This window comes from Maniola hyperantus, chromosome 10 (genome assembly GCF_902806685.2).
Source record: "Maniola hyperantus chromosome 10, iAphHyp1.2, whole genome shotgun sequence".
NCBI lineage: Eukaryota > Metazoa > Arthropoda > Insecta > Lepidoptera > Nymphalidae > Maniola > Maniola hyperantus.
The window spans coordinates 314,602-337,268 of record NC_048545.1 but is presented as its reverse complement, the minus strand read 5'-3'; the positions used below and the strand labels follow the sequence as shown (position 1 = coordinate 337,268).

Genomic DNA, 22,667 nt, shown 5'->3' with positions numbered 1-22,667 from the left:
CTGGTATCGCTATAGATATAGGTGTACACCGAAATGGTTAAATTAGTAATTCCTGTTTTTAATTTTAAAAAACATTTAAAATGTTACGAAATAAAAAAACAGCCGTATAATTAGAAACTGACCGAAATAAAAGTAGTTGTTTTGTTCATTTTCCTGACATTAGCAAAACACGTAGTGACGCGAATCAAGGAATCGATAAGCTTAGGTCGATTATGATGACGTCTTGCTTCGACTTCCGATTATTACTTTCATGCATCAATTCTTATTACAATCGCAATAATTGTTGTGATTGGCTGAATTTTTGGTATTCTTGTTGCAACAATGCAAATGCATTATAGGCAACAGTAAGCACGCCTCAACCAATCAGAAGTGATTGAGATCGTTACATTGTAGCGGACATTAATTAACAAAATCGAAACAAAATCGAGCCCCTGTCGTTATTACAATAGCAATAGAATTATTACAATAGTTCTGATTGGTTGAATTTATGGTATAGTCCGCGACAGGTTGAGATGGCAATCGGGGTATGAGGTGAGGGGACGCCCCGCACACCCACCCGCATTCGCACGCACCGATTAAGCACGGGGGTGTTAGTGCGTTCCCTTCCCGATTGTCATTTCAACCTGTCGCGTAGGTACTATATTCATATTGCAATGCATTGTAGCAAATAGTGAGCGCCAACAAATAGGTGATTGCGATCGCGACATTGTAGCTGTAATTTCACCGTAATCGAGAGGTTGTCGAATGTCAAATCTAAATGGTGAATCTTCAAAAAAAAGATCGATTTTTAGATCGATTTGAATCGAAATCTGAGGAACGGATTTAAAAAAATCGAGGTCTGGAATATTTATTTCGCAAAAATAAATCTTCGATTTTTTTCGATACCAATATTTTAATTAAAAATCAAATTAGTTACCAGTTATGAAAAAGATTCAAAAAATACCTAATAGGGTATACATATTATATTGATATTCTTCCCAACACTTCTCGGTTTCTGGGTATCTGAATTTGATCAACTATAGTCGAATTTTAATTTTTGGACGTTTTTATGAAAAATAAATAGTGCAGGGGGCAAAAAGATATCAATGGTATAAATGACCAACTAACTTGGTACAGTAGCTACGGGTAACTTTAAAACGTGTCAAACATTGTGAGTCAATAGTTCAATGGAATTAAAGGTAGAACATGCTGTAAATTGTTTAATAACATCAAATAATTACTCAATAAAAAACATATTTATGTAAAATAATATTATACCAACCCTTTTTTAAAATAATATTATACCAATGTTACCCATAAATATGTACTTATTTTATTTTAGTAGTTATTTACAAGTTTTATATTGCTTCTTTTTTACTCTGTTTGCGTAAACTCAATCTAAAATAAAGAAGCAAAAATCGGAACGTAGATCGATTTTCTTGTCACAAGAATAGATTCTTTGAAAATCGATATCGGATCGATATGACATCCCTAATGTCAAATAAATTGTTTGTTTTTAATTCGTTCTCTGTGGTTTGTTTAGCTAAAGTACAGAACACTATTACTGCTGTTTAATTTTTTGTTTAATCACTATTTAATAATTAGACAAAGTGATCTAGGAATCTACAGACGCCTAGTTAGTTGTAGACATAGATAATACACATATTATGTTATGGAAAATCCATCATGTCGGTGTGGTAATTGTTCCTTCCGGGACTCTCCACTGCGACTTGGATCTTGGAATTCACCTGCACCAGTGGGTAAGTAATAAATAAATAACTATTTGGTTTATAAGAGTGTTAGGGCAGAGTGAACTAAAGTGAGGAAACTCTCGGCTTGATTCTGAATCGACGATAATATGTCATAATCATGGAAAATAGGGCTACATTAGAGCTATATGCGTGATGTCGAAGCCTCGACGTTTTATTAGAAGTAACCTAACTGTCGTGAAATGTGGTTAGAACACCTTTTGAGAACATTACGGAGAACTCTCAAGCGTACAGGTTTCCTCACGATGTTTTCCTTCACATTTAATTGCTTAAAACGCACATAACTAACAGTTGAGTTGTGTCTTTGTTTGTGTTGATAGTGTGAGTCGTTTTATCGTATCATTATTCACTTAATTAACTGATTAAAAACAATTAACTGATCAAAGAAGAATTGCAAATGCTTTTGAAATTATCTAATATTGTAAATATATGATTTGACAGATTTCACATGAACATGTCATTTGCATGGAGTGTTTTGGTTCATCACAAAAAGCTCTCCGAGCCGGGCTAGCACCTGCTGCTTTATTTGGACACAGAGTGCGAGTTATGCATGTGGCATATCTCTACGTCCTCGCACAGCCTTCAGACTCTGAGGAAAGAAATATTATTCTGCGTTGGATTTCTGCACACTTGGTATGTATAATAATGAAAAGTACTACTTACCCATTAGACAGCCTAAACAGATGAAGTGGCATATGCAGATATGTTACCCGCTTAAATACCTGTATTTTACCAGTCATAGTACCTATACTATGTACATTCAATCTGTACTGTATGAAATCTGTACATGTTGCAATGTTTAACATATAGTTATGTATTCTGTATGTGTTATTTCGATTTGTAACTAGTAATTACTTAATCATCATCATGATCAACCCATCACCGGCTCGCTACAGAGCATGGGTCTCCTTTCAGAGTGAGAAGGGCCATAGTCTCCCATGCTGGCCAAGTGGATTGATTGGCATACTTCACACATCTTTCAGGACAGTATAGTGAATGCATACAGGTTTCTTCACGATGTTTTCCTTCACCTTTAAAGAAAGTGATATTTAATTGCTTAAAACACACATAACTTACACAAGTTAGAGGTGTGTATACCTATCTTATCATCATTCAATTCACTTAATTAACTGATTAAAAGCAATGTTTAACATATAGTTATGTATTCTGTATAGGTGACGCCTCGCTGTGGCATGACGCCGCGTGCATCGCTGCGGGCTTAGGTGTTCCACGTGAGCGCGAGGCCTTCTACACGTCACGGCTAGACGCGGTGCCTATATGTGTGCTACCAATGCCAGAGCGCAGCTAGCGGATACCCATAGTATGCGACAGGTCAAGATGGCAATCGGGGTATGAGGCTGGGGACGCTCCGCACAGCCGCACGTCACCCCGATTGTCATCTTGACCTGTCGCGTTCTATAGAATGCTGCCGCATCGTTGCCGACGTAGGACGAAAGCGTCAAGCTTGTGCTACCTGAGTAGGTACGACAGTAGTGCGACAGGTGGGGTTTGAACCGGCGACCCTTCGGGTTTCAGTCCACACCTTTAACTGTTGAGCTATTGAGGCTTCTATAATATAGATTTCTTTAGAAATATATTTAATAAAGCGAAATATTTCAGTAAAACGTAAGTTAGCAGCGAATTAACAGTTTCGAAAATTCTAATTTCGGAGGTCGTTCTTCACCATATTTCTGCGGAATCCGGTGGTTTATAATTTTTTTTAATGTGTTATTAAATGTAATAAAACTATCCTAAAAATTAAGCTCTATTTTATTACTGGACAACTTATTTGGTAGCGATACTGAGTCCCATAGTCACTTGGGCAATGTCCTTTTATATTACATATTTACATAATTATATTCTGTTTTAAGGCATTTTTATCTCACCTTTTATGAGTGCAAACGATACTTTGACACTAATTTGTCTATATTTTTAATGGTCGTTTAATAATTTATATTACTGATTTTATGTAAAGATAAACTTAAAGAGAAACAAGTACCTAAACTAGGTAGTAGGTATAATGTTCGATGTGTTCTAACATTCCAACATTCCTATCTATATAAAATATACAGTAACCATAGCCCTACAATTTATTGTTTAAAAAAAACATGGAAAATAAGACTTTATTGTACGCTCAATTATTGTTTAAAGCTAGATTTATAATGTACCTAATAAAATAGACGTGTAAAGATGAATTCTGAAAAATTAAAATCTTGAGCTATCTTAATACTCGTTTGAAGAACAAGGGTTACAGAAAACACACACTGATAAAAAACAGGCCAAGTGCGAGTCAGACTCGCGCACTGAGGGTTCCGTACTACGGGGTGCCAGCCAGTTAACCTCCCAGTGTGCCTGGGTGCTGCTGGTCCCTTTTGGATGCATCGGGCATCCGAGGGAGCAGTATTCGGGTCGGTGCACCCCGGTAACATGGCTAATAATCTCTCTTCGGGGATATTGTTAGCCATGGCTAATGATCTGGCAGGGGGAGGTTTCTCCGCGTGTCCCTCTGACTAGCAGAGAGCACAGTGGACGAGGCGAAGCATGAGACGCGGGCGCCGTGCGCGGGATTGCGTTGTCGCCCGTTTGGTCTCCGGGGGAGGTGAGGTGCACCTCGGACGCGTGACGGGGGACCTCGTGAGTGGGTCCCCTGTGGAGGGTCCTCCTCGGCGGATGTCGCTGGCTGGGTCGCGATGGTTTGCTTCGGCGTTCCCGTGACCCAGTCTCCAGGCGACGCGCAGGAGTGCCGCTGGGTTTTAGTGGGTACTCCGGTCGACTCTCGGCCGGCGAGTCCCACACAGTTCCCTCCAGTTGGTTGGCTGGATGGTTAGCTGGCTGGCTTCCAGGAGGGGGGGGGATGCGTAAATGCATTTCCCAGCGAGCGTTAAAAAAAAGGGGTTCCGTACCTAATGCAGTCATTTCGACATTTTGCACGATAAATCAAAAACTATTATGCATAAAAATAAATTAAAATCTGATTTAGAATGTATACTGGGGTTGATTCTCTTGTACAAAATCTCTAAACTAAACTAAATTAACAGGTCTAAATCTATTGCTATCCTTTTCCACAAGCAACATTGTGAAAGGAATAGCAATAGATTTAGACATGCCATTTTAGTTTAGTTTAGAGATTGTGTACAGTTAATTAGCCACAATGTATAGGTAAAGCCCTTTCGTATGATACCCCATTTGCCATTTTGCTACGGAACCCTAAAAAACGTAAAGCGCTTGTCCCATAGGGTAAGGAGGCACTGCCACCAGGTCCTCAGGAGAAGACCACCCACCGCTGCTGCTTCTAAACTGCAATTGCAGTTGGATTTGCAGTCCTACTGTGGAGTCGAGCGTTTGCAGTTTGCACTGACCTTAACCGAGTGTGAATTTTGTGCAATTGCAACGTGGCTTCAAGGTGGCACTATCGATCTGTGACAGAGCCTCAGCCCTAATGGCGGCCAGGGGGGCGCAGCAACCATGAATATTAATAATTCCGCGGCAAATTTTACTGTTAGATTACCTAGAAGCTTTCAAAGAGAAATTGGAAAACTGGGACAATAAGTCACGAGCTTTGACAATGGGGTGGTTTTTACCTTTATACCTATAAGTTCGAGACAGGTCGAGATGGCAACCGGAGTCTGAGGCGGGAGGACGCCCCGATTGCCATCTTGAGCTGTGGATTACTATACTTACCTGCCATTTGGATAGCTAGCTACTGTAGATACTACTGGCGTAGGCTTCGTCTAGTTTTTGAATTTTCACCTACTTAAGTACCTATAGGCCTACACCTACATAATATATTTCTTTTTAAAATAAATAAATTAGCCAATGATGAGTAATATATTCTTTTCCACTCCAACTAAGCGTTAAGCTTGTGCTAGGAGTAGATACGACAATAGTGCAACGGGCACAGGGCAGAGTTTGAACCGATGCCATTCGGATTTCAGTCCGCTCCTCTAACCATTGAGCTATTGAGACTCATGAGACTTTATTCACTAGTTATAAAAGTGAAGAAAAACATCGTGAGGAAATCTGCATGCCTGAGAGTTCTCCATAATGTTCTCAAAGGTGTGTGAAATCTGCCAATCCGGACTGGGCCAGCGGCCTGGCCGTCTATGGCAGAAACCTTCTCATTCTGAGAAGAGACCCGTGCTCAGTAGTGGGCGGCCGGCCCATGAAGTACCTATACATTTCGCTCTTTAGAAAAAGTATTCGACACACGATTGGTAACGGCCTGGCCCACTTGGGCACGTGGTCCAACTATGAGATAATTAATTATGATCTCGTCAAAAGCTAATTAATATAGGTAAGCCACGAGTTCAGTAGGTTAGGTAGCCTACATACCTACCACACATCATGTCTACCTGTACCTACCTATTATTTCTATCCTATATTTTTATAGTATGGCAAAGCGAAAAGGATTTATATGCCTACTTAGAACTGACTTCCTCGTTGGGCTACGAGTAGCATCAGGATCTTAAGCGGTTGCGGACAAAGTTGTTTCCAAACTATAAATCTTACTTACTTAGTAGGTAGGTTATAGGTACACTACCTTATACTTAGATACAAAATAATAGTGTAAGTATAAAATATACCTACGGCCTACCCAATTCCCATCTTAGTAGTACCTACCTAGAGGTACCAGGTAGTAGGTACCTACGCAGTAATTATTCACCTATTTTATTTGAAACTTCCACATTATGTGATGGATTATACATCCATAATTGGAATGGAAATTCCATTGAAAAGAGCAACCGCCGAGTTTCTTGCTGGTTCTTCTCGGCAGGAAAGGTATTCCGAACCAGTGGTAGATGCATCCGACTATTCGTAAGTACCTACTTGTAAAAGTTTATACGAATAAAAAAGATTTTCATTTTCATTTTCATAATAAGTAATACTAATATAATAAATGCGAAAGTGTGTCTGTCTGTCTGTCTGCTAGCCTTTCACGGCCCATCCGTTCAACTGATTTTGACGAAATTTGGTACAAAATATAGCTTGCATCCCGGGGAAGGACATAGGCTACTTTTTATCCCGGGAAATCAAAAAGTTCCCACGGGATTTTTAAAAACCTTAATTCACGCGGACGAAGTCGCGGGCATCATCTAGAACTTTATAAGTTGAAGAGGCCTTATATCACCTGCAAATTAAAGAAATAAAACATCATAAAAAAAGAATTTATTTTCCTAATTCATTATTATCGGGCTCATTAAACAGTTTTCCGTTGCCGATACAAATTCGGGTCGAAATAATAATAATACGATTAATAACATCTTTACAGTTAGCAACTCTATTATCAAAATTCGTACAGTATGGCGCGAGACTTCAAAGCGATTGATGGTTTCTGACCATCTGTATTATCACACGAAAACAGATAAGTTTTTGCGTTACTACGACTGTAACAGTTTTCAGTTGCCGGCGCGCCACTGAACGACATGGCTTCGACCGAGTTCGCCGTCAATTTCGGCGGAAAAACCTACGACCTGCGGAGATTCGTCCGCGACCATCCCGGTGGTATCAACACGTTGGAAAAATTCCGCGGAAAACCAATCGGCCAAGTGATGAAATTGTACGGACATAGTGACAGCGCGTATCACATGTTGAACGACTTTAGGGTGGAAAGTGGCAAGGATGTGAACCTGACGGGGGGAGTGAGTACTAACGGGAGGATCATTACCAAGGAGGAGGCTGATATGGATCACGAGCAGATTGCTCTTTTAGAGGAGCTCGAGGTACAGTTGAACCTAACGTTCATATTTATCACTTTTCTAAAGGAAAAAGAAACAGATTACGCACCCAAATCAGGTTCTAGTGAAACGAAGTTGGGGCAGTTTGATTAAAAATACGTAATTAGTACTGTAAAACTTTCATTTCAGTATTTGTACCAATTTGTACAAACAATTTTTATAATTTAGAGCCTTGATAGCTCAACGGTTAAAGGAGCGGACTGAAAACCGAAAGGTCGCCGGTTCAAATCCCACCCGTTGCACTATTGTCGTAGCCTACCTACTCCTAGCACAAGCTTTACGCTTAATTGGAGGGGAAATGGGAATATCAGTCTGCAATTAACTTGGCTAATATGTACTAAGTAGATAATCCCCACGACTTCATCCGCGTAGATTTCGGTTCTTTGAAAATCCCGTACAATATAGGATCTCTTTGATTTGCAGCATATCTTTGAGATGCAAGCTATTAATTCTGTACCAAATAACTCGCGATGCTCGCGAATTTGTCGTGTCGCGAAAACCTTAGTTGAAAACATACTAAGTAAGTATACTTAAGTATTTTTGTTATGGCTCAGCTCGTTCCCCTTTCGCTTTTTTCTGTATTATTTAAAAGTTAAACCAAAAAAAATACGCTCGCTGCACTCCCACTCCTGTATATTGTTGAATTCTATCTCGCTCATAAATTAAAAGGTAAAATTTCACTCACCAGTCAAGTTTTCTTACAAAAGTATTCGGTTAAGACCCTGATAAACCCCTACCAAAATCAATTCCTGGTTACGGTCATGAACCTAGATAGGTATAGTCTACATAGGTTCTCCCTGTGTGTCGTATTATTCATTGCCGAGGGTCGTGCCCCTTTCCATTAACTTTGCCCTGACTATGGCCATGCCTAGGTATTGACGATTCTGACATTAATATAGTTAATTAACTGAAGTGATATACCTAATTGGCGCCACGCTTGACCTGAAATATTATTAAAACAGGTCAAGAGCGAGCTGCAATAAACAAGAACCGAGCTTTATTGCGGAAATGTATTCAATTGCAAACTAGAGCTCGTTATAAGTACCAGGGTACCACTTAGGGTCGATCCACACTGACGCAGTGGAGTCGAACGAACTGTCCACGCTCGCAAAAAAAAAACACACGTACAGTCGCGCGTATCACATTTTCAATGTACTCTGTGCGTATCACCAGAGAGAGCCGTGTGTCGGCTTGCATGTTACTTCGTTGTCTGTCTGTCTGTCAAGACCCGCCAAGGGAATCTTAACCTATAGGGTAGGTACCTACTTATTTTCTTTGGGCTTTGGTTTTGTATTTTCATTTTTGCCACCGACATCCGAAATTAAAGTTATTTTCACTTTATAGTATTTTTCTTGGAAATCGGTTGTTTTTTTATACCGAAAAGTAATTTGAATAAAGCCTTTGACTGTAGGTACTATGACTTGATTTAGGTAAAAATTTAATTCGATAAAAATTTCAAACCCCCATTTAACCCACTTAGGGTGGAATTTGGAAAAATCCTTTCTTTCTTCTTTTTACAAAGAACACACCCTCCAAATTTCATGTCTCTAAGACCAGTGGTTTAGGCTGTGCGTTGATATATAAGTCAGTCAGTGAGGACTTTGCATTTTATATATTTAGATTATAACATGGATAGTAATCTTTCTCTCGGAGGGACGCGCGGTAGGTACCTTCCCGGGACGGCGACGGCCGAGACCCCGGGGCCCGGGGGAACAATACAACTAAGCGAAGCTTGTGCTAGGAGTGACCTACGATACGACCATTCGAATAATTATTATCTTCGCCCTCTGAACTTTGACCTAGGTAGAGGCCTTAAAAATAGCTGTTCGAAAAATGATCAATGAAGTAATGCTAAGTAGGGTAGCACAGCAGTTTGAAACCCATAAAAAGCTATTTAATTAAGCTTAAAGCTTTCCCGGGGCCGGGTTATACCTACCTGGGTAAATATACGATGTAGACTGTGTTGATGACTCATGCAACTTGCAGATTAACATTATTAATTGCCGATCGATAGTGGACACTCCGAAAATTAGTAGATTGAAGTACAATACCTACTGATATAGCAACTGTGACCGAATTCTAAGTATCTGATAAGGTCGTCCTCGCCACCTGGCGCCTGGCGCCTGGCGCCTGGCGGCTGGCACTCACTCCACTGGGTAGACCCAGGCTAAATATGACACGCAGATCCACGCCCTAGGCAGAGGCGGACTAAGGCTGAGATTTATAGAGCGTACTCTTTGTTTCCGTTTTTAGGGTTCCGTACCTCAAAAGGAAAAACGGAACCCTTATAGGATCACTTTGTTGTCTGTCTGTCTGTCAAGAAACCTACAGGGTACTTCCCGTTGACCTAGAATAATGAAATTTGGCAGGTAGGTAGATCTTATAGCTGACATTTGGGGAAAAATCTGAAAACTGTGAATTTAGGGTTAGATCACACAAAAAAATTAAATTGTGGTCATGAACTAATAATTAGTATATTCAACTTTCGAAGTGAGTGACTATATCAAGTGGGGTATCGTATGAAAGGTCTTCACCTGTACATTCTAAAAAAGATTTTTATTTATTTTTATGCATCACAGTTTTTGAATTATTGTGCAAAATGTCGAAAAAATACGACTGTAGTACGGAACCCTCATTGCGCGAGCCTGACTCGCACTTGGCCAGTTTTTCTTATTAGCGAGATTTATTATTAGCTCCTAGTTACCTAATTTTAAGATTATTAAGATCAATCTAAGCTGTTGGTTTTCCAAAGAAAATGAATTAAAATATTTATGTCAGCGATATAACGCTGTCTCGTATAAGGGATGCTCGTATGACAGACAGATCCCCGACTTCATTTACTTATGGTATTTTGTGTATTGTGGAAGGTACTTGAAGTGCGAAGATGCTTAAATACTGAAAGCGAACAGGGAAAGGACAACCAGACACTGAGCAAAATAAAGCGGAGCGGGTGCGAGTATTTTTCTTTTCACGAATCACGACACAACGAAACTTAGGTACCTACCTACCTACCTAGTCATGCATCATGATGAAAACGAACACAAATTCAGCTACTAGGTACCTATATTATATATCTATGAATTTCGTGAGTAAGCAAAGTAACTAGTAAGCACTTTTTTTTTTTTTTTTTTATTCAGATACAAGTTAGCCCTTGACTGCAATCTCACCTGGTGGTAAGTGATGATGCAGTCTAAGATGATAGCGGGCTAACCTGGAAGGGGTATGGCAGTTTTTATTAAACCCATACCCCTTTGGTTTCTACACGGCATCGTACGGCTAAATCGCTTGGCGGCACGGCTTTGCCGGTAGGGTGGTAACTAGCCACGGCCGAAGCCTCCCACCAGACCAAATAGGTTATAGGTTACGTATCTTATATTAAGGGTTTGTAGAATAATTAAGTAGGTACCTACATTAAACTTAATCGTTTCCACTTTTCAGCTTCGAAAACAAGAAGAATAATTTTATAAGCAAGAATTTTTCTTTGATTTTTAATTCAACTACAAACATACTCTTACTGAAAAGATTTTTCTGATTTGGGATTTGGCTAATAAGGATTTCGCAAGGTTTCGAGAGTTTATAAACCCAAGCGCCCAAGGCCAGGGAAGGACCGCCTCCATCGCCCCCCTATTAGTTCGTCACTGCCTTTAGGTCATTTCTGTTGAACATAGAAAGATAATTAATTTTGGTCACGCACTTATCGGCACTGACGAATTATTGCTTCATAGAATAGATAACACAGGTGCGCTGTTGACTTGCCATGACAGTTCGGGAAAATTTACTTATCTACTCAATGTATTCAAATATGCAGTTACACAAGGAACAACATGCCTTATTTGCTATAATCCACCAAACTAAACAAAAATTTACAAAAAAAAAAAAACCTACTTCAATACACAAACAAGACACAAACACTAAAAATTAAAAAATAATTTAATTTATTACCGAATACTATTATATATAGTACGGTCTACAATAGTCGGTTTTTTTTTGTAAAAAAAAAATTTCTTAATTTTTAGTGGCCCCAGGTATTAAAATATGCTATGCCTGGTTAAAAATAGCTACTGTTTACTAAGCTATTACACTGATCGCGAGCATTTACTCTTATCAGTTGAGGAGTTCCATTATCTATCTTCGAAGATGTTCATCAGATCTTCACCAAATTTAAATGGGACCACCCTTGAAGTATACCCTTTTAAACAAAAAAAGAATTTTCAAAATCGGTCCAGGCGTCTTCGAGTAATCGGGGAACATACATAAAAAAAAGATTCCGACGAATTGAGAACCTCCTCCTTTTTTGAAGTCGGTTAACAAATCTTACATAATATGCACAACGTGCTACAATGTGATATTGTAGCACGCACGTCCCACACCACAATCCTGCTCACATTTAGAACTCAAAAGTACTTGTAAAAGTTTAATTGAATAAAAAATATTTTTATTTATTTATCTACTAGCTGATGTCCGCGACTTCGTCCGCGTGGATGTAGGTTTTTAAGAATCCCGTGGGAACTCTTTGATTTTCCGGGATAAAAAGTAGCCTATGTCACTCTCCAGGTCTTTAACTATACCCATGCAAAAAATCACGTCAATCGGTTGCTCCGTTGCGACATGATTGAAGGACAAACCAGCAAACAAACACACTTGCGGATTTATAATATGGGTACTGATGTACCCTACCTATATGAATGCCAAAAACCGGCCAAGTGCGAGTCAGGCTCGCGCAATGAGGGTTCCATACTACAGTCGTATTTTTTCGACATTTTGCAGGATAATTCAAAAACTATGATACATAAAAATAAATACAAATCTGTTTTAGAATGCAAAGATGAAGACCTTTCATATGATACCCCACTTGATATAGTTAGTTATCTTACTTAAAAAATTGAAAATACTAATTATTAGTTCATGACCAAAATTTAATTTTTTTTGTGTGATGTAACCACAAACTCACGGTTTTCAGATTTTCCCCCGAATGTCAGCTATAAGATCTACCTACCTGCCAAATTTCATAATTCTAGGTCAACGGGAAGTACCCTGCAGGTTTCTTGACAGATAGGCGGACAACAAAGTGATCCTATAAGGGTTCCGTTTTTCCTTTTGAGGTACGGAACCCTAAAAAAAAGCAATACGTACCACGCATCACCACATACTTAGTATATCTTGTAAAACACCTCTACAGTCTACGCACTTATCCCTCGGCCCCGGACATATTCGTCACAGAGAGCCTCGATAGCTCAACTCAAGGCGTGGACTGAAATCCGGAAGGTCGCCGGTTCAAACCCTCCCCCGTTGCACTATTGTCGTTGTCCTAGCACAAGCTTTACGATTAGTTGGAGGGGAAAGGGGAATATTAGTCAGCATAATAAACTTGGCGAAATAAGAATATATACCTTTTTTTTTTTTTTTTTTACCCATAGGTAAATTGTTCGAGGGAGCTAGTGCGCCGGGTGTGAGTACTGATTGATAAGAAAACGACATGGCTGATGGCGACTGGCGGCCATCAACAACTACCACGTGTATTTCAATCCAAACGAATTTCTGTCAAGTATATCTTGTACGATGGTGGGTATAAGAACTATTCGTGTGCGAGTCTTTCTCGCGCTTGGCCGGTTTCATGGCTTTTTCGTATGACTCGTATAGCCAAACTACTAAGCACATGCACTCCACTAGTGTCGAGTACCTATCCTCAAGCAGGCATAAAGGAAATTGGCCGGATTAGGCATTTCAAGTATTATCTAGCGATAATCGATAATGAAGGTTAGATATTTTATGTAGGTGGGTTTAGGAAGGTAGGTATTATACTGATAAGGAGACGTATTTCTGTTATCTCGATAAACGTTTCTCATACCCAATGCTGCCCAATGTGTAGATACTAGATAATAGATATATTATAAGTAGGTGTGTCTATTTATATTTAAGACTTACTGTACCTATTGTATAAAACATTGCGTGTGTGGTAGATTAACTTGACGATTCAAAATTTTAAATTTTAAGGCCTGGCAACTCTAAGCTAAGATGATTTTGTATTTTAAGGCCTATAGTCGACGCATTTTAAACTGAGTCGTCGAGTTATCTGTCTGTTTAACAGACAGGTAAGGACCTTAAGCTAAGAAGGTTATGATGTCGCGTTGGTCTGCGTGTGAGAGTTCTTCATAATATTGTGTGTGGAGTCTACCAAGCCCCACTTGGCCAGTGTGGAGGTCTATGGCCAAACCCTTCTTATTCTAAGTGGAGACCCGTGCTCAGTAATGAGCCGGTGATTGGTTGATGATGTATCCTAAGTTGGAGGTTGTTGTAAAAAAATTACAATAGAGAGGAGAATTGGGTGGGAAAAAGGCTCAGGATTGGCCAAGCTACGTCACTCACTAGTAAATACTATACAGCGTAGCGTGCCTTGTTAAGTGAACGTTATTTATCGAGCCGCTGAATTTCGCTCCTAATCACCGGTTAATTATCGACATCGAGTCCGGCGGCCTTTCCGAAGGTCGTAAGGTACGTCCATTGCTTGTCGAAACTCGAAACATCTGGCCAGCAGGGCTGGTACGGCGTAGGTACTAGGTACTTACACAGAAAAGTGCCAAACTATTTTTGATGTGGGAAATAGAAACTCTAGGGTATAAAAATAAAGACAAAGACCCCAACGTCCATCAACAACTTTTAGAGGAATGTAATTGCAATGAGCTAACTTACAGCATCAAGACCGGGAGCCGCAGCAGAAACAGCTGAAAACGCCAAGCGGCGCAAGTATGCCTCTCTTATAGAGAGTTACATTTTTGTGCCGTTTGCCGTGGAGACCCTGGGGCCATGGAGTCTTAGTGCTAAAATTTTTTTACGAGACATTTCACCGCGATTAATAGCCTCATCTGGTGACAGAAGGGCTGGCTCATTTTTTGCGCAACGGATCAGCCTGGCTGTCCAGCGCGGAAATGCAGCCAGTATTCTTGGCACCATTCCACGCGGTCATGATTTATATAGTAATTAGATCTAAGAAGAAAGAATAATTAGAACTAAGAAGGCTAGCTTTAAGTTTTATTGTAATATTAAAAAAAAAAGCTAACTTACTAAGTAAGCTTAAATGTCCGAAATGATAAAGTATAGTACGCGACAGGTCGAGATGGCAATCGGGTGGGCACGCCCCGCACAGCCGCACAGCCTCCACCCGATTGCCATTTCGACCTGTCGCGTAGGTACTATAGTTTTACCATGACCAGTGTTTGATTTGTTCCAGAGCAGACTGGACTGGTCGAAGCCGCTGCTGGGCCAGCTGCAGCAGGTGGCGCCGCACTACGGGCAGTGGGTCAACAGCGCCGTGTACCGCCGGTGCAGGCTGTTCGCCAGCCCCGTGCTGGAGAGCCTCACCTTCACGCCGTGGTACATCGTGCCCATGTTCTGGATACCTATCATCGTATGTTTGGGCGTCGCGCAGTTTCGTGACCGTGTGTTTTGTGGCGGTAAGTTTGACACTACTAAGAGCATCATCATCATCTTCAACAGATAGACGTCCACTGTTGGACATAGGTCTCTTGTAGGGACTTCCACATGTTACGGTCTTGACCGTCTGAATCCACGTATAGTACGCGACAGGTCGAGATGGCAATCGGGGAGGGAACGCCCCGCACATACGTATAGCCCCCGCACTAACCCGGTTCGGGTAAGCGTCTGTGACGTGCGGGGTGTCCCCCCGCGTCATACCCCGAATGCCATCTCGACTTGTCGCGGACTTTACGTACCTTTCCAATCCTAAATTTTATAAACTTAGCCTTTACTTTAAATATGTACTTAAATGAAGTGATGTGAATCATTGGGAAAATAAAATTCCTCTTGTGTATCCAACACTAGGACTCAAGAATATTTTTCCCCGTTGTGTCACAGTGCTACGGGAGTGTGACTCAACGGGAACTACCCGTGTCGCCAACTGATTTAGTTTTCCGGTACGATGCCATATAAAAATCAAGAAGGGGGTGACTTTAATAAAACTGCCCTACCCCCATCAAGTTAGCGCGCTTCCATCTTAGACTGCATCATCACTTACCACCAGGAAAAATTGCAGTCATGACTCATGAGGTAATTTATAATGGAATAAAAAAATAAAACAGCTCTGATAAGTATAATTTCACACTTGTCATCTTCACCCACAGATTCGTGCGAGGAAGCCCGCCTGTCAGGGCTGGAGTTCGTGGGTCACGTGGTGTTCGGCGTGTTCCTGTGGACTCTGCTGGAGTACTCGCTGCACCGCTGGGTGTTCCACCACGACCCCGGCTCCTCGCTCATACTCATACAGCTGCACTTTCTCATCCATGGAATGCATCATAAGGTTTGCTACATTACGTTTACTACTACATTTTTCTAGATCCAGATTCCATCATTCCAGAGGCAATTTTCGCATCATCTAGTGGAACTTAAACTGGACAGACCAAGTGAGGGTAGCGCTGGACGTCCGTCTCCTTACATGAGTGCACAAGAATAGCAACGATCACGACCGCTCTGTGAAGATCGTAACGACAGAGAAGAATCTACTCAGATCAAGGCAATGTATAGGATGCGACAGGTAGAGATGGCAATCGGAGTATGAAGTGGGGGACGCCCCGCACACCCAGGTGTTACCCGCGCTATCCCGCACTGGATTTGCGTGGGGGCTGTGTGGGTGTACGGGGCGTCCCCAAATCATTTGTCATCTCGACCTGTCGCGTACTATACCTATACAAAATCGTTGTGTTTTCTCACCTTCATAGTTTGTTTTGGTGTTGTGCAGGTCCCCTTCGACGGGCTGCGGCAAGTGTTCCCGCCGATCCCCGCGCTGCTGCTGGCTGTGGTGCTGTACCTGCCCGCCTCGCTGCTCTTCACTCACCCGATGATCAAGTTGACTGGAGCACTTATAGGTAACATACAATTTTATTGGAAGCATGCTATAGTCACGACTCGTGAGCTGTGATAGCCTAGTGGTGGTTGGAGGTTCAATGAATGAAAAATGAAACGAATGAAAATGAATGAAATGAAAATGAAAATGAAAATGAAATGAAAATCTTTTTTATTCGTATAAACTTTTACAAGTACTTACGAATAGTCGGATGCATCTACCACTGGTTCGGAATGCCTTTCCTGCCGAGAAGAACCAGCAAGAAACTCGGCGGTTGCTCTTTTCAATTATTTGATATAGGTACAAGATTATGCCATCTATAAAATAGTATTTGCAGTCTTGTGCTTTGCTGGAACGAGCTGCAGGTCAAATGCACGCTCTTTTATCATTTAGATAATCTTCAATTGTGTAATATGCTTTTTTCAGGAGCATATTATTTTTAATAGATTTTTTAAACTTGTGCAAAGGTAAGTCCAAAATAGTTTGCGGGATTTTATTATAAAAGGTAATACCCATACCCACAAATGACTTTTGGACTTTCCTGAGGCGGAAGGCAGTCCCAATCCCGATCACTCAATCAAAATTATGAAACCTTGACCACGATAGCCTGGTATTTTTAAGAGTTATATTATTTGGATGAAAAATCGATGTAAGTAGGCAATGTTGTCTGAAAGTCCGGATTACTTTGCCCGCCATCAAAATCAAAGAAATTATGGTTTAAATGTTAATTTACCAAAAAGAATTACATAGCGAATTTGTAGAAAATATATTGAGCTAAAATGTTTCGACCGCATAAGGATGTCAACGTTCACGATTTCTCGCTGTTCTGTGGTTAAACGGTGAAGGAGGAATAAGATTACGGAGTTGCTGAGCACACTCTCTAAATTATATCCGATAGAAGTCCGATAGGCAAGTAACATTACGACGGTGTTGTAGACTAAGCAATTTCGCCTGAGTTAGTGATTGATCACATTGGTTGGCGTTGCAGGTTATCTGACTTACGACATGATCCACTACTACGTGCACCATGGCGCGCCGCGGGACGGCACCTACCTGTACGCCATGAAGCGCTACCACTCCAACCACCACTTCCTCAACCATGACAAAGGTACATATTATATCTCCACATGACTTGTATAAAACAATGGTTTGGTCGGTGATTCGCGGGGTCGGGGGTTCAATCCGCACACGCACCTCTAACTTTTCGAAGTTAACTTTATGTGCGTTTTAAGCTATTAAATATCATTTGCTTTAAAGATGAAGGAAAAAATCGTAAGGAAACCTGCATGCCTGAGTTCTCCGTGATGTTCTCAAAGATGTGCTAAGTCTTCCAATCCGCACTTGGTCAGCATGGTGGACTATGGTCAAACTATTTTCATTCTGAGGTGACCCATGTTCAGTATTGAGCTGGCGATGGGTTGAGATGATGGTGTTGATAACTTAAGGTGACGCAGGACGCTCGACCAAACCTATTTGCTTTTCACTTGACATTGTATGAGAAAGGTGAGAGGCACGATGATTTTCACCGAAATCAAAGGTTTAGGAAAAGTATTTTTGAGAAAGAACTACTGAGTTTATGTTTGCAAAGTAAAGTTATTTCAACTAATGAATAAATAAACTATGTCTAATGTTAAATTTCTTTAGAATTTTCATACTCCTAATCTTACTTATTTACGCCCAAAGTTGTCATAAATTTAGTGTTAAAATATGAATCTCTTGAGACTCGTAACTTTAAAATCAATATTATTTTCGATGTTTCATATATCAATAAACCTAGATAATGACGAGATAAATCGATATAATACTTAGTTTTGAGCGTACAATATCAAATAATGTCGTAATTACCCTCCTACGTTTGTATGAAGAAAGCTCCGTCCTGAGCCCTCTTAATACTAATATTCACCTACCTACCTAACTGGCTATTTTTTATGATGTGGGGGTTGGTGCTTGAACTAAGTAAAACCCGTGTAAACTTTGTGTTTCATTCAAGACGGTCCATTCTCCTATAGTTATTTTTATAAGTAAAATCATGATATGGCAATTTTAAACTAGAGTAAAGTACTACCAGTGTCCGAGGATCTCATGAACAGTTCGCTGATGTCGACAGAAGTTCTGTGTACTTTATACCTACTAATTAAGTAGGTAGGTACTCTAAGCTTAGTAATTTTATCTCCTCTTACATATTACTAAATAAACTTTTTTTTTTCAGCTTTTGGCATCAGCAGTAAATTATGGGATCACATATTTAAGACTTTCGTACAAGTTAAGAATCTAGGATTCAGTTTGCATTGGTAACGTTTGAATGTATAATACCTACAATCTACATACTCGTATATTATGTAGATTGTAAATAATACTTAGGTAGGTACTCGTAGGCATGACCGTAGGCAGGTATAGTTGAGGATTAAAACCAAAGGTACCTACTCGTTTTTGAATCCTATTTCACAATTTTCTGTAAAATATCGCTGAAAAAACTTTCTCATTTAAAAGCATTTTAAAAAATCGCACGACTAATTGCTTTACAAAAAAGTAAAATAAAATACATTTAAGTTTTCTGTACTAGACCAAAAAATCGGTGGGTTCCCAACCAATCACACTCAATCGTGTCACAGTGTGACTCGTTGCGAATTCATCGATTTTTTCCCATCAAGTCACACTGACTAAGTTACAACCTTTTTATCTATTAGCATTCCTAACGAGTCACACTGTTACTCTGTATGTGACACGATGGAATGCAATCAAGTCAGCCTTATTTGTATCATGAAAAATTCCATTGTTTCGGTAAATGATTCGGCCCTGGCAAGAATAAAAATAGTTCCTAAATTCGTTCCTAATTGCTCAATTCCTGGCTACGATCATGCCCGAGGGTAAATGCTGACATACATTAATTTATTAGGTCATAAAGTGAATAATATTATTATGATAACCTTAGTTAAATTAGTATTACCTTTTAATTACCTAGTAATTACCTTGAGATTGGTACATATTAATAGGTAGGTATGTCTATTTATATATTTAAATATATTTTATTAAAATTAAATTCTCTACATATAAAAACCATAATAATATTTAGGTAAGTATTTTAGCGTTTAAACTACCGTGAGTGATTTCCATTATAAATACTATCTGTCCCGGCTTACTCACGTGTGTAGTCGACGTTAGCCCGACTAGTTTCGAACCCACCCGGATGGGTTCGAAACTAGTCGGGCTAACGTCGACTACACACGTGAGTAAGCCGGGACAGATAGTATTTAGGTAAGTAGGTTTCTTTTGTATAATGCTTACTTCCCACGGTGCGTGATTCTGCGTATGCGCGATGCCCACGCACCCTGCACAAGACTCGGACGACAACGACGACGTGTCTACTGTCTGCGCTACGGACGATACTCTACGGATGGTGCGTCAGTGCGGGCTGGGCCGCGTCCATCCGGAATATCACGCACCGTGGGAAGCCGGTATAAGAATATAAGAAAACCGATGATTAGAAGTTACATAAATTGAAACAAGTAAGACGAATTTGTGGTTTTAAAAATTATTATTAATTTAATTAAGTAAGTATATGTATAACAATTGAATGAACAATTTGACTAATAAAGTATTAGATAGATAAGTACTTGTTAGGTAAATGTATGAACAATTTCTCAAGTTCATTTGGGCATTTCTGATGCGTTCATTAACGAAACTGCATTTTTGAATTCATTAAAGAAACCTTATTGTCCAGTCCGTCTGTCCGTCCGTCAGCTCTTTCATTCAGAAATTAGCTACCAAAGCTTGTTGCCGCTACATAATCATCATCATCATGATCAACGCATCTCCGGCTCACTACTGAGTCGGGTCTCCTCTCCGAATGAGAAGGGCTGAAGTCTACCACGCTGGCCTAGTGAAGATTGGCAAACTTCACAGTTCACACACCTTTGAGAATATTATCGAAAATTCTCAGGCATATGCAGGTTTCCTCACGATGTTTTCCTTCACCATTAAAGTTGCGTATCGCACATAACTCCGAAAAGTTAGAGGTGCGTGCCTGACTTTGAACCCTTGACCTTCGGAATAGGAGGCGGACGTCTTAACCACTAGACTACCACGGCTTTAACTGTATGTGTACTCTATTGGTAATATTGTTTAATTTTACATTTTATACTTAGGTATACCTAGTTGTGAAATGTGAACAAACCCTTTGATAATAAGAATAGATTAATTAGATATTGTAAAATTTCTATCGTAAGCGTTTTGTGATTTGATTATATATTATTATTAATAATCAAGGAGTTGATTTTATTATTTAAATAAGAATATACCCACCTGTAATATAGATACCCACCTGTAATATAGATACCCACCTGTAATATAGATACCCACCTGTAATATAGATACCCACCTGTAATATAGATACCCACCTGTAATATAGATACCCATCTGTAATATAGATACCCACCTGTAATATAGATACCCACCTGTAATATAGATACCCACCTGTAATATAGATATCCAAAGGTACTTATTACAGTACGCGGCCAAAAGTGATGAACATCGATCTTTAGAAGGAGACAGCAGATTTGTAGAGCACTGTCTCAGTCGTTGAGACCGACAAAACGTCATATGGGTATGAGTGACAGATACAACGCTCTACAAAGATGAAATGTCATTCTAATGGCCGATGTTCATCACCTTCGGCCGCGTACTGTAAGTATCTACCTTCTAAATAGCCTCAATAGCTCAACCGGTAAAGGAGTGGACTGAAAACCGAAAGGTCGGTGGTTCAAACCCCGCCTGTTGCACTATTGTCGTACCTACTTTTAGCACAAGCTTGACGTTTAGTTGGAGAGAAAAGGGGAATATTAGTCATTTAACATGGCTAGTATTCTTTAAAAAAAAAACTAGGTATGTATAATCAAAATATTGGTTTTATCTTTTTACTAAAGAATCGCTCGCTGCCCACCTTATCAGCTGCATATATCACTTCACAAGCATAACTCATAAACATATATATTGTTAGGAAATGAGATTACACCTAGGTATGTTACGACGTCGATTGTAACCGCAATATCTCAAATTAACGGCTAACTGCGATAAGTCTAAAGTAAAATATGGTATTATACGTATCTAGATACGATTACAAAGATATACAGTACCCGTAGTACAAGATTTTACGTCTCACCAAACCAAACCAAATTCGAGAGTCGAAATACTTCCGCGTTACAGTAAACTGGATCTTAAATGCCTTGTTTTAAAGCTCAAGTTTGTCTACACTTCTACAGCCAGCGCTCCAAGCGGAAACATTGCGATTTGCGAAATTAAAATCAGTGGCATTGAATATTTGACTTCAATTCAAGGCTGTTTAGGTCCATTTTACTGTAACGCGGAAGTATTTCGACTCTCGAATTTGGTTTCGTTTGGTGAGACGTAAAATCTTGTACTACGGGTACAGTGCGAGGCAGAAAGTAATGTGCATCGGCCTTTACAATGACATTTCGGCTTTGTAGACTGTTGTCTCTGTTACCCATACCGTTTTGTCAGTCTCAACGACAGAGACGGCGCTCTACAAATCTGCTATCTCCTTCTAAAGGTCGATGTACATTGTACCTAGGCAGTGAATTAGTAACGATAGAGAGAAGGTTCTTCATCTTCATGAAAGAGATACCTAGAACTAGGTAAATACCTACCTCGTATTGCAATTATTAATATTTAAAAAAAATATTGCTACCTCGGTTTATATTTTTGAAAATCCCGTGGGAATTCATTGATTTTTCCTACATAAAAACAGCTTAGGTAGGTATGTCCCGTTGCCAGGATTTGTACTTAGATAGCTATCTCAGTACCAAATAGGTGGTGACATACAAATTCAACCACTTTGATTTTCCAGGATAAAAAGAAGCATGCATTTGATGCAAGTTATCTGTGTACCAAATTTCGTGAAAATCGGTTAAACCGATGGGCTTTCTATGGCTACCAGACAGACAGACAGACAGATACACTTTCACATTTATAATATTACTTAGTAACTATGGTTTAGTATGGCAGCATGGATATGGATTTTATAAAATAAAAAGTGAGGGCCAGATATTAATATCCATTGAAGAACAGCAGCGTCACTTATCATCAGGTGATATCGCGGTCGAGCGCTATCTTGTCATCAAAATATGTTATACTAGATGATGCCCGCGACTTCGTCCGCGTGGATTTAGGTTTCTTAAAAATCCCGTGGGAACTCTGATTTTCCGGGATAAAAAGTTGCCTAAGTATTTCTGTTTCCGGGATACAAGCTACCTCTAAAAAAATTTACTTACCACTGGTTCAGAATGCCGTTCCTACCAAGAAGAACCAGCA

General features: G+C 39.9%; 1 protein-coding gene and 3 long non-coding RNA genes across 5 annotated transcripts; 3 read left to right on the top strand and 1 right to left on the bottom strand.

Annotated features, from left to right (window-relative positions):
- The first annotated feature begins 37 nt into the window (after positions 1–37).
- On the top strand, positions 38–3,523 carry LOC138402850 (uncharacterized). Its single transcript, XR_011237193.1, has 3 exons — positions 38–1,739; positions 2,190–2,381; positions 2,924–3,523. It is a non-coding gene; the product is annotated as an uncharacterized lncRNA (long non-coding RNA).
- A 1,147-nt stretch (positions 3,524–4,670) lies between these two features.
- Positions 4,671–5,568, top strand: LOC138402851 (uncharacterized). The gene is made up of 2 exons (XR_011237194.1): positions 4,671–4,731; positions 4,895–5,568. It is a non-coding gene; the product is annotated as an uncharacterized lncRNA (long non-coding RNA).
- A 1,504-nt stretch (positions 5,569–7,072) lies between these two features.
- On the top strand, positions 7,073–20,598 carry Fa2h (Fatty acid 2-hydroxylase). 2 transcript variants are annotated; one of them, XM_034972591.2, is made up of 7 exons: positions 7,073–7,468; positions 14,712–14,934; positions 15,622–15,797; positions 16,236–16,362; positions 17,329–17,448; positions 18,550–19,413; positions 19,596–20,598. In XM_034972591.2, the coding sequence occupies exons 1-6, from the start codon at positions 7,172–7,174 to the stop codon at positions 18,633–18,635; spliced, it is 1,029 nt and encodes a 342-aa protein (XP_034828482.1). In that variant the 5' UTR covers positions 7,073–7,171; the 3' UTR covers positions 18,636–19,413; positions 19,596–20,598. The 2 variants fall into 2 exon arrangements, with proteins under 2 accessions (XP_034828482.1, XP_069357379.1); XM_069501278.1 differs by having other exon boundaries at positions 18,550–19,417; positions 19,601–20,598.
- LOC138402865 (uncharacterized) lies at positions 15,576–16,304 on the bottom strand. The gene is made up of 2 exons (XR_011237200.1): positions 16,208–16,304; positions 15,576–15,967 (listed from the first exon to the last, which is right to left on the bottom strand). It is a non-coding gene; the product is annotated as an uncharacterized lncRNA (long non-coding RNA).
- Positions 20,599–22,667: the final 2,069 nt, after the last annotated feature.

Bases quoted from the DNA above. Each gene is read 5' to 3' on its own strand.
- Fa2h (XM_034972591.2), top strand. From the start codon at position 7,172: ATGGCTTCGACCGAGTTCGCCGTCAATTTCGGCGGAAAAACCTACGAC. The intron at 16,363-17,328 runs GTAACATACAAT...TTGGCGTTGCAG, and splicing joins GTTGACTGGAGCACTTATAG to GTTATCTGACTTACGACATG. The intron at 17,449-18,549 runs GTACATATTATA...TTTTTTTTTCAG, and splicing joins CTTCCTCAACCATGACAAAG to CTTTTGGCATCAGCAGTAAA.